Below are 12,112 nucleotides of genomic sequence, written 5' to 3' on the forward strand. Positions count from 1 at the left end.
GTTTAGATTGCTGTGCTTTTCCTATGAAGTATGAAATGATTGGGCATGAGGAATTATTAGCAGTAGTTCAGGATAATTCTCATGTTAGAATTTGAGCATTAATAAAACATAAAGAGTCACTGTTAAGACTACAGGAGACAAAGTACATGCACTTAACAAATGCATTTATAGGAATAAATTCACAATTGAATTTCTGTTAGTATTTGTTTGAACTACCATGGAACAAAGATCTGGTTTTATTTTACATTGAATGGATTTGTTGTCTACTAAATGTAGAAAAAAAAGAGAAGATCAAGTTATTTTCTTATGTGATATGTCAGACAAAATAAAGCTGAGCTTAATTCATTATGATTTATAAGCAGATGCTCCTGCATATGTGCCTGTGTTTGTGTGTTTCTGTACTCATACGTTTTAAGAATTGATTGTCCTCTTGGTAACAATAGCAAATAATTATTTGAGAAGAAAGGTCCCATTAGTCAGGCAGCTAAATTGGTTAGTCACCCCTGCAAATTGCTCTTCAATTCCCACTTCCACTTCTGAGTTCCCACCAAGCCTTCTCCTCCTCCCCAGTGTCGTGTAGGAACAGGCATGTCAGCATTGAGGAAGATATAGTCATGCAGTTCTTTCTAATTGCCAACACTGAATAAATTCACGTTCATTTATATCTGTGAAAAACTGACAGATTGTGTTTGTACACTTGAGCTTGGACAGTTTCTTCCATCTCAGAGTTTGCTTTGTTGTCAAGCTGGAAAAAATATGAGTCCTTCCCTTTTTTTTTTTAAATTGGGAAGTAGGCTATTTTGCTTTGGAAAAAAAATAATTGTGAGGGAATACAAAATACTGTGAGAGAATTCAAATTGCTCTTCCAAGTCCAAATTGTCTTACCGTATACATCAAGGATTTTATGCTGGTCTACAGCAATTTTTCTAACCAGTGATTTGGAGGGTCATAACATAAAGCAGAAAGACCTCGAGCAATATCAGCATGGCCAGTTTTTGGTAAACAAGCTTTCTTTGTGCAATGATGACTTCAGATGCTTACACAGGCATCAGGTTGTTAGTAAGCTATGTGTTTTGTAAAACATATTTAGTTACTGTTTGTCAAGCACTAGTCATTCAAGTCAATTCAATTTGGGGAGGAATAATTGCATGCACCAGTACAGGTTGGGGGATGACCTGCTGGAGGGGAGCTCTGCGGAAAGGGACCTGGGTGTCCTGGTGGATGACAGGTTGGCCATGAGCCAGCAGTGTGCCCTTGTAGCCAAAAAGGCCAATGGCTTACTGGGGTGCATTAAAAAGAGCGTGTCCAGCAGGTCGAGGGTGGTGATCCTCCCCCTCTACTCTGCCCTGGTGAGGCCTCATCTGGAGTACTGCGTCCAGTTCTGGGCTCCCCAGTACAAAAAAGACAAGGATCTCTTGGAAAGAGTCCAGCGGAGGGCCACGAAGATGGTGAAGGGCCTGGAGCATCTCTCCTATGAGGAAAGGCTGAGTGAACTGGGTCTGTTCAGCCTTGGGAAGAGAAGACTGAGAGGGGACCTGATCCAGGTCTATAAATATCTAAGGTGTGGGGGGCAGAATGGCGAGGCCAGACTGTTTTCAGTGGTGAGTGGAGACAGGACAAGGGGAAACGGCCGGAAACTGCAGCATAGGAAGTTCCGCACAAACATGCGCAAGAACTTCTTTACAGTGAGGATGACGGAGCACTGGAACAGGCTGCCCAGGGAGGTGGTGGAGTCTCCTTCTCTGGAGATGTTCAAGACCTGCCTGGATGCCTACCTGTGCGACCTGCTGTAGGGAACCTGCTTTGGCAGGGGGGTTGGACTCGATGATCTCTGGAGGTCCCTTCCAACCCCTACAATTCTGTGATTCTGTGATTCTGTGATTCTGTGAAGTCATTCTTGAAAGACTAAACAGCATTAAAAAAATAGTTTTCTAGTATCACAGACCCATTAAGTGAGCATATGTATAGGAACGAACACAAGTTTATTGAATTTAAATTAGTAAAATCCAAACTTGGCTTGACAACGTTAATAAAATACTTTAACCAGTAGACAACAGTTGTTTGTCACTGTCATTATTTCAGCAACCTGCAATATTTAGCAGTTATACGAGTGCTGAATTCCTCTGGCGTATTCCAATCCATCCTTTCTTCAGTGACTCAGGATTTTGGAGACTGAGCGTGCCTAGCAAATAACCTGTGTGTGGCAGAGCTGCTGTGGGCTTGCCTGTGTCACGAGCAGAACCCCATGAGGGACCATGCTGAGCATGGGCTTGGCTGAAGGCATCATCTCAGCAACTTTGTCCAAGTTAAGTCTACTGTGGTCATCACATTACTAGCTTCATTTCTGTTATTTTCTGAAGCTTCTCCGTAATTGTGACTCTTTCCTGAATCTGAGTGAATCACATTAATGATCATTTCCATGTTTAGATAGAAGTGTGAATATACTGGAGGTAACTTTCAGTGTCTTACTTTTGGATCTAGTATTTACTACTTAACTTAATTGATGTTGGACTTAAGACCTTCAGCTGGTACAACCTGGCAAGATGTTACTTTTGTTATGTCTCATACAACACTTGTGGGGAAAGATAAAAGAAGCTCATATATGTATTTCATGATCATGTCACACCAAGATTGGTAGTGATCTAAGAGCCTATTCATATGAGGCAACAAGGAATAAGGTTAGATTTTGATCCCTTCTCTTCACTGGTGCTTTATGGTGTTGATAATAAAAATTTTATCATAGAGAACTTTCTTACTTTCGGAATTAAACAAACAAAAACAGGTTTTACAATCTAGTTTATAGATACAGAGATCATTAGTGCTGTAATAAAGTTTTCTGAAGAGAGAGCAGTAAATATCTTTCGGATGTGCTGAGGATGGTGGGGTAGTGAGTTAATGAAATTGAGCTTGAAGGGAAGAGTAGAACCTGGCTCTCTCCCATTTCTGCCCCAGCACCCACCCTGCTCAGGTGAGCTGTGTCTGGGTACAAAGAAAAAAGATGATGCCCACTCCTCTTTGCCAGCTGCCTGGTTCTGTGTCCAGGGGTAGTCGAGGGAATGGAGATGTTTGCTGTGTATGAAAGGCTCGGGGTGAGACTGTCCTGATGGAGGCATCCTCCCTGGGCCTGTCCATTGGCTACAACAGCTATGGCTGCATTTGTGTTTCAAGGTTCTGTGGGTCACATCAGTCAGCATATTTCCAGTTTCTTCACGTACTTGAGATAAAAATTGTTACAGTTACAATGGGCAACCCTTGCAATTTAACGAAGCAGCAGTGCTGCCTTCCATGAAACTGTTTGTCCCAAATGTTCTGTTCTTCTTGCTTTAAAAAGGCTACATATTTGGATGTTTACTCTAACTTACACTGTACAGTCTCACCCAGGAACTTTCATAATAAAAGTGTGAGAAGCGAATATGAGGAGAGTTAAAAATACCTTCTTATCAAAACAAGCTATACATGTTTGAAATAAAATTAAGGGCTCCTTATGACATGATACAGCTGCTGTCAGGTCACTATTAATAATGAGAGCAACCTGGTTCGATATAAGCTTTGACCTTTTCCTTGCTTGAAATTTCTCTACAAAATAAAAACTCAGACATTTATTATTGAAAAATGCTGATAGTCATAAAGACAGAGTACAGTTTGAACCAGCAGTTTTCAGCATGAAAGTATAATGAAATGTGTTCTTCCATGTTAATGTCCTAACAAATTGGGTTAGCAAAACTTATTTTGTTCAATCAGCTTGAAGTTGAGGGGCAGAGCTCAAATGAACAGTTTTTGAAGGATTTATTTGCATAATTTCCCATATTGAAATGCTATATTTTTTACAGTTTAATATATCCTAACACTTTGGAGCTTTGTGTACTGTTTCATAGATTTATAGAAGGGGAAGAAAAAAGGAGGGCTGTATATACACTGCACATCTTAATTTTTTTAAGAGAAAAGCATGCATGATATTACATTAGTCAAGTTGAAGAAGAAGGAGAGAGGCTTAGGGGTGAGATCTTTATCCCCCTGCTTTGCCATCTCCTGTTGGCTTCCTGCATTTGAGCTGTGGTTTGCTTGGGGTGGGACTGTCTCTCAGCAGGGTTCAGCCCTGTGTCCTTGAACTGCTGAAGGGAGGCATCCACAGCCATGCAGCAATGTGCTCTGCTCTTTCAAAGAGTGCTTCAGAAACCTCCAGGGAACGGAATTGATGGGCTTTCCCTGCTGCCATTACCTATGAAAGGGAGCTATGGGCAATAGCTGCTCTAGACCTGTGAGGCTGTGTGCAATGATCTTCTGACAGCACTGCAGGAAAAAAGGAGTATTTTTCCACCTAATTAGTGATGCTTGCCTAGTGATGCTTGGCAGAGGTTGATGCAGCGGTCTTTTCTTTTTTTTTTTTTTTTTTTTATTTTGCTCCTGTGTTACAGATATACGCGGACTGCAGGGATTTCTTGATCAGGCCTCCAGGCTGGGACTTGATGTGTCATTACAAAAAGTGGACAGGAACATCAGCAGAGTCTTTGCCAACCTTTTCACTACAATGAAAACAGAAGAGCTGAACCGCTATCGGGACACATTACGAAGGGCTATCTTACTTCTAAGCCCACGGGGAGCCCAGACTTTTATTAATGAGGTCAGTGAACAATTATTTTTATCAACATTTCAAGAATGTATATGATGACTTATGTGATACATAGCTGGGTTTTTGGAAGTGGTAGATTTTGACAGGGATGGTTGGTAAGCATTGAATGTTCTTTGTCAGATCAGTTTCAGAGTGTAAAAATGTAATGTACTTCATTTAATGCAAACTTTGCAGAAAATGCAAATGGGGTGGTTGTGGCCAGATGGGCACTTTCAATATAAAACACAGTTCAGTGGGGAAATTATTCTTTTTTTTTGGTTGTCTTTCATACCAGTACTTGGATTTCAACACTGTCTGAAGTGACTTGAAAATCTACTGTGGTATATTAGAAATGAAACATAACATGTTTGGGAGTATAATCTCTGGAAATCTCCAGACTTGTTGCAAAAGTGTGCATTACTGATGTTTGGCATTTGAATCACAGTGTTTTATCAAGTACAAAATAGGAATTGTATATTTGCCTTTTTCTTGATGATTTCTTGGAGTCATTAATGCTCATTAGGACAGGGTTGTGGCTGTTGGGCAAACTCATAATTAATGTTGTGCTAAGGGCTAATTTTTGGCACTAATTAGTTTTATCCAGTCTTTAAAATATTAAATAATGGATTATTTTGCAGAGCTTTTTATATGTCAGATTTGAGAATATGAGTTGGATCCTCAGCCTAACTTATGTTCATTAGTGAAGAACTGGGCTTTTTTTTTTTTTAGCCAACCAGGGATAAGGCTGAACCAAGAAATTAAAATATAGATGTGACCTATTTCTAATTATTACTTCTGCCACATCATAGTCTGCTAAACTTAAAAAGTAATGAATTTTTTTTTAAAAATCAAGTTAGCTTATTGGGGCTTTTTTTTTTTTTTAAGATAGCAGCATAAGTAAATCCTCCATATTTATGTTCAATGGTAATTTTAAAACTAATGGAGTTAATTTTATCGTATATAGACATGGCAAAGGAGTAGCTTCAGCAGGACTAAGCACAGGGACAGATTTCAGATGTGTTTGTGCATGCAGAAGGATTTTTAGTCGGGGAACAAGGGAGTTCATGTCTTAGATGCAGAGTTATCTTGCACAGCTCAGTCAGCAGTGTTATGTGCTTCATAGTAGACCTCCAGCAAAGATAGGTGAAATTGGTTTTCCAGGGGATCCTCACAAAATTTCCAAGCCAGGTATTGAAAAGAAATTGTCATGTGTGTTTTATTATGATGTGCACCAGCAAGAGGGTCTGTTGCCTTTCAGTGTCCCAGACTCGTGCAAATGTTATCAGGAAGCAAGCCTGGCCAGGACTCTGCAAGTCTCCAGAGTGTAGGGGCTAATGTATTAAACTGTTTTACTACTCACTTCACCTTAAAGCAGTGTCTATTATAGGCATTAAGGCTAATGATCTTGATATATTTCCAGATCCCTACAGGAGTTCAACTGTAGGTAGAAATGAGAAGTAATTTATTTGGCAATCTTCCTATATTGAATCTTGATTGATTCAGAAAAGCTTTGTAAAAGAAAATGTAAATCTTTGACAGGAGCTCTCAAAAGAGGTAGGGAAGAATCCCTCACTACTGGTGGCTGGACATAGGCAGTAAGAGCTGCTGATTATATGTCTCTGATGGAGCCAGGGTTGGCCTGATGGACCCAGAAGGTCCTGCCAGCCTCAGCTGCTTTGTGATCCCATGTACAATTTCTGGCAACATAAATTCTGTATGTAGCAGAGATTCCTTATTGAGATTAGTTGATATTTTGTAGTTGAGGAAAAGTCTCTCAGAAAAACTTCAGCCAGTTTTGTTCAAAATCTGTTGGTTAAATGATAAATCTTGATTTTTATTTTCTTTTTCAAGTGTTTCATACAGACCCTCTTGTGGAATGCATAATAAAAATAAGAGACATTCTCAGACTGTCTGGATTATGAACCCTGACATGAATGATTGTAACAATTTTTTCTAAGCAGAAGTCATCCCCATCAGTCATTTGAAGCAGGCACAAGATTTATTTTGCTTGTTTGATATTGAAAGTGATGCATTTTTCCCTCTAAAAATATGGATCCATGTTTTAGTCCTGCTTATCATCTCTTGGGTGGACAAGAGAGATCCCATCTAATTTCAGATGAGATCTAGAGTTAGAGGACTCTGAAATCTCGTATATGAAAGCCTTTCGAAAGCACAGAAGAACTCAATTTTAGGATTTTTTCTCTCTTGGTTTTCGTTTAAACATTGCTTTTATTTTTTCTGGCTTTGTATTCTCAGTGCCAGATTCTGTGATGTGTCAGCCCTACTGCAGCAGAGATTACTGACAATTTCATAGGTTTTAAACGTTGGTTATTAAGCTACTGATTTGCCGAGAGTCTGAGAGAAGGGAGGAAGAGGAAAAAAAACCAAAAACTTGCTTCTGGCTCCACCTGCAGGAGTCCTTCGTGTGCTTGGCCTGGTGCCACTATTCAGTTTGCATGCAAAACCATTCTCACCTACAAGTGACCATGTAAGAGCAGTGGTGAATTATTATTTTTTTGAAGACTAGACTATGTGATTTCCTCACAAGGAAATACATAGAAAGAAAAGAGGAAAATTCAGTGAGAGATGGAGGGGGGAACACACGGCTGTTACTGTCTTTGGCCCCTATGCCAGGATGTGAGGTTCAGAAGGCTCCCTTCTGTAAGACCAGCCTATAGAGGCAGCTGGGTACTGCCTTGACTTTCCACTTGCCGATGGATATGTTTTTTTGATTGTAACTAGAAGTACATTGTGGGGATTGCTTTTATCATTAAGAGCTCTGCAGTATATGGAGACATGAAAACAGTTCAAAGATTGGTGTCAAGAATGATAAAAGGATAGGAGAGCATGACCTGTGAAGACAGGTCTCAGGAGCACAGTATATACAGCCTGCCTACGGGAGTATAACTGACATATTTGAGAAGAAACATGAGAGGAGGAGGAGGAGGAATTATTTGAGGTGATGATGGGTAGTCTAACAGGAAGTTATGACCTGAAGCTAAACAAGGCAAGTTTTCTCCCAGGGAGGTCAATTAGACATAGTGAGTGGTTGGCAAGAGGTCAGCAAGGCATTGTCCTTCAGGGCATTCCAGAGCACGCTAAATAAAACGGTTGGGTAGCTTAGTGCTGCCATCTTTCCTGAACACGTTTGAAGGGATGTGCTAGATGACCCAGGGGTCCTCCTGAAGACCTATCAAAAAACATTTGTTGTGTGAATAAATTTAGATTTCGTACATTTTTTACACAGTGTATTTGAAGAGGAGAAAGAGATCTTTAAGTTAGGGTTTCTTAAGTTTTCTATTGCAGATCTGCAGTAACAATTGCTGAGGCTTCTTTTTTTCTTCTTCACAGAACTCATGGTTTGTTTGGGATGTATATTTTGATGAGTTTTTTTTTAAAACCATAGGTGACCATCAGTTGCTTTATAGATTTCAGTCATCCTACTTCCCAGTGTTATCACTTGTACTTTTGTAAACCAGTAAAGCAGAAACTGTAACAGTTGCATGTGGTTATTGATTTGAAAAAAGAAGGAATTCTTGGCTTTATAAAACCTTTAACTCAGCATGACTTGTTTTTTTTGGCAGCTTCAGTGAAGTGCAAAACATTTCTGTTTAGATAGGTCTTTGAGAATGATATTATTACTTGTAAGACTGTCCTGCCTGTAAGCTAGTAAGCTTACTGCAGTAAGGTGCCCACTATGTATGCGTATCACTGCAGCATGCCAGCTGGAAGCAGAGCAGTTTGCATGTCATATGCCTAGTACTGCAAGCAAGTCAAAAGCAAAAATAAAGGGTGTATAATAGAGAGCAGATTAATTGCATTAAAAATTAATGCTAAAACTGTGAATTGTTGAGGCAGGATAATCTGAATCACTGCAATCCCAACAGCAGCTGAAGATTTCCACTTCCAGAGTGTTACGAATTTTGTTAGAGTTGTCATTTATCTCTGCCCTGTTTATGTAGTCACCTCTGCGTACTCAATGGAAAGTAATGATTACTCTTTTTCTCTCGCTCATATCCCGTGTGTGACCGGTTCTTTAAAGGTAAAATGAAAAAAAAAAAAAAAAAACAAAATGAAAAAAAAGAGATTCTGCTTTTTGCTTATGCACTGTTTCACAGTGATTTGTGGCCTTCCTTCATTTCTGGTCATCGGAGTTGCTGAGTGCCTTGTTCCTGGAGTACACCCAGTTGGCACTTGTTTGTGACCGGTGCTTCAGACTTCTCTCCCTTCTTCAGTTACTGACATGCAATTACTTGATAGGAGCTGCAGGAATTATTTATAGCATCTTGAACACTGCACCCACAAGTAAATGTGTGAATTTTTTTTTTGTAAGAAACAAAGTCTTTTATTTCTCAGAATTAAGCAGGAAAAAAATAGTTTAATACTGATTTTCTTGGTAGTTCATATTGGCATATATGTCTTTTCTATTTACATTGCAAAAGTACAGTGTATTAGTCTGTATTTCTGTTTTATATACACTATATAAACATCTTGAAATACAGGTGAATAACTTCAGGGAAAAATATTATGCCTCTTCTGTTTTTAGAAGGTAATTCCTTTGTTTAAAGAGCTGGTAATGATTTGTGAGTGCTGGTAACAGAAGTTAGAAATAATAGCTGTACAGTAGTAGAATACTTCAAGATAGATTACACCTGCCTGATTTTTAGCAAATCCCTATCTGATTTTCTGTTTCTTCCTCAGAGCTGTAATCATGTGTGCTGTTGTTGACAGCTGCAATACAGTAAGACTCTTTGTGGTTAAAGAGAGTATTAGTTATAATTAAAACCCAAACAAACCTCATTAAACTGCCACAACCTGACTGAAAACAAAGCTTCCCATTTTGGGATAATTTGACTTAGAAGCAGACTTATTTGGGACTAACAACAAGAAAACAAACAACAACAACAACAACAAAAACAACAAAAACCTAAATAAGCAAAAAACACCCCAGTAAACAAAAAATGTAACAGTGAATGATCCAAGATATGGGATCACTGCAAGCATATGCTTGGAGCAATCATTTACTTATGTTATAGATTTATGGGCACACTGAAGAGAGGAAAATAAAGCCATAATTTGGTGAATAAATTACTTCTTTAAATGCTTACACAGGTTCAGGTAAATCCTACTGCAGGTATGCTTAAGTGATTATACTTTAAAAAATCCTTTCTGTTTGACTCAGCTATAATGTTGCATGAAATTTTGAAACTGAGTGTTGCAATTGTGAGGCTTGCATCCCATTTTGTAATTCTCTAATAATAAAACACAACAGTTTTTTGAGTCCTGTGTAACATTTGAGAAAAAAAGTATGGAGATTGAGTCCATTGGCAAGAGTTGCAATAAGTCCTTATGAGTCTAAAAACTGCTTTACTAGTAGTCTTATTAAATCCCTCAGTATGGCAGATAAAATGTCTGGTCTGAAGGAACTGGATTTTATCTCCTGTTTTTATTCTGTTGACTGGGCTCATGAATAGAACATCACTTTTTTTTTTTTTTTTAATGTCATTAGATCAGTATATACTGGAACTGGCTGTTCTTGCTCTTTGGGCAGGGTTGGAATCAGTATACTGCAGTGCACTCCAAGAAGGGGTTTGAGACACAAGCAGCAGAAATTCATGAAGGCCTGAGCCTTCCTTTTTCACTGATATTAATGTTGAGTTGTCTGTTATCTTTTATAGGCCTATTATTTTGCCTGAAACCATATTCCAGAAAGATAGGCAGAGAAAACATAATTAACTCCATAAGGAAATTTAAAAAAAAAAAAAAAAAAAAAAAAAAAAAAAAGGATAAGCAAGTTTATCTTAAATTTCCATTGGGAGAAATAAAGGGAGTCCAGCTGAAATAGTCCTGTTACAAAGCGGAACAAGGTAGTGACATCAGGTAACAGTGTAGACTGTATTCTTGTGTTGGAAAGATGATGTTGAACACAGGGTTAAAAGCAGAAGGGCTAGTGAAAGGGATGGCAACTGTATAGCAAGTGGAGAACAGACAATAAACTCAAGAATTTGGAAAGGAACAGGTATATAATGATAGAAGAGAATGGGCATCCTAAAAATATGTTTTGTTTTTGTTGTTTTTTTAGCAATAAGCAGTTGTTAAAGTTAACAATTAATGTGGATTAAGCGTGTGAAAAGAACAAGCATCTGACAGAAGTGTAGTTGTGGCTTACCAAAACTGATTCTTTTGTTGAAGGAATAACAATGCAAGACATACAGCTTCTATTCCAGATAGAGAAGGTGGAAATGAGAAAAATAATGTGGGAAAAGACCCATCTAAAGAGAATATCATGGTGTTATTGCCAAGGAAATTTCCACTATGAATTGATGGAAATTCCTTCTGAAGTCTCACAGAGATGAGTGTTGTGAGCAATCCCTTCAGTGCTTCTTGGATAAAAGTTTTAAGTGAAGTGCTGCTGAAATTGCTCTTAAGTGAAATGGACAAAGCTTCTTAGTGAATTGTGCTGCAAAGTGTCATCCTCTCTCTCTATGGTGGAGGACTGTGACTCAGAACCGCATGCTACAGTTTGAGGCGCTTGGAGCAATCTAGTGATAAGAAGTGGCTGCTTAGAATCGATGTAAAATCAGAAATGCTTGAGGCTGGAGAAGCCACTTTGCTGTAGGACTGCTGTGGGACAAGACAAGGAACTGGTGCTGCGGGGAATCAGGTGATGCTTTAAGGAGGAAGGAACTGAATCTTGAGATGATTGTGTTCTTTCTTACTCAACCTGCATGTGATTACCTGGATGTTACCTCTGGAGAATGCTGAGGGAGCACCACTTCCCTATGAAAGAGTTGTCTGCCAAACACGAGGCTGGGTTTTGATATTCTAACTCTGGCAAGTATTGACAGCTTAGGAAGTTCTTGGAATTTTCTTCTCAATGTTTGAAACTCTTAATGGTCAGCGCAATTTTGGGTACTTTTCCACTGCAGTTTTTTGAGTTGTTAGATGTGATGCAGTTTCTAAAAATTTTTCTGCTGTCTGAAAGTATGGTTGTCAGGTCAAAGGAAACTGTGCCAAATATCTGTCTAATAAAATGGTCCAAACTTTTAAAAGAAACTTCTGATTGACTTGTAAGCTTGATTTTGTTTTTCTTTCTCTCTATTTTTTTTTTTTTCCTTATCCATTGTATATTTATATTTCCTGAGCATCACTCTTACATATAGGAGCTGAACAGTGTGGTGCAAAGTAGTGTGTTTGTATGGAAGGTCCTTGGAGAGGCTGCTATGTCAGTGTAGTAGGAGAGTACAGAGGCTGACACCTGTGTTTGGAAACTGGTGTCAATGTAGTGCTGAGTCTGGGTTAATGGGTTCCTCCCGCTTGTGTTAACATGGTCGGTTCCAGAAGTAGCTCTCTGCACAGATTTATTCTAATGATTGTGGCTCTTGGGTAGAACTGCGTTCCTGGCTTTGTTTTTAAAGAATAAAAGCTATTAATGTCTTGGAAACACAAAAATGGCCTGTTGGGCAATGTGTGATTCACTTTCTTTAGTATTGTCTTGTGACA

General features: G+C 38.9%; 1 protein-coding gene across 1 annotated transcript in view; it reads left to right on the forward strand.

Annotated features, from left to right (window-relative positions):
- Positions 1 to 12,112, forward strand: part of GRID1 (glutamate ionotropic receptor delta type subunit 1) — a gene marked incomplete at both ends in the record, with an annotated part of 513,772 nt that overhangs the window by 284,835 nt on the left and 216,825 nt on the right. The window contains one exon of the mRNA XM_079535236.1: positions 4,416 to 4,621. Within this exon, the coding sequence (XP_079391362.1) occupies positions 4,416 to 4,621 (206 nt within the window). The remainder of the gene's footprint in view (positions 1 to 4,415; positions 4,622 to 12,112) is intronic.

The sequence above is a fragment of the Tetrao urogallus genome, assembly GCF_951394365.1.
Source record: "Tetrao urogallus genome assembly, chromosome: 5".
Classification (NCBI taxonomy): domain Eukaryota; kingdom Metazoa; phylum Chordata; class Aves; order Galliformes; family Phasianidae; genus Tetrao; species Tetrao urogallus.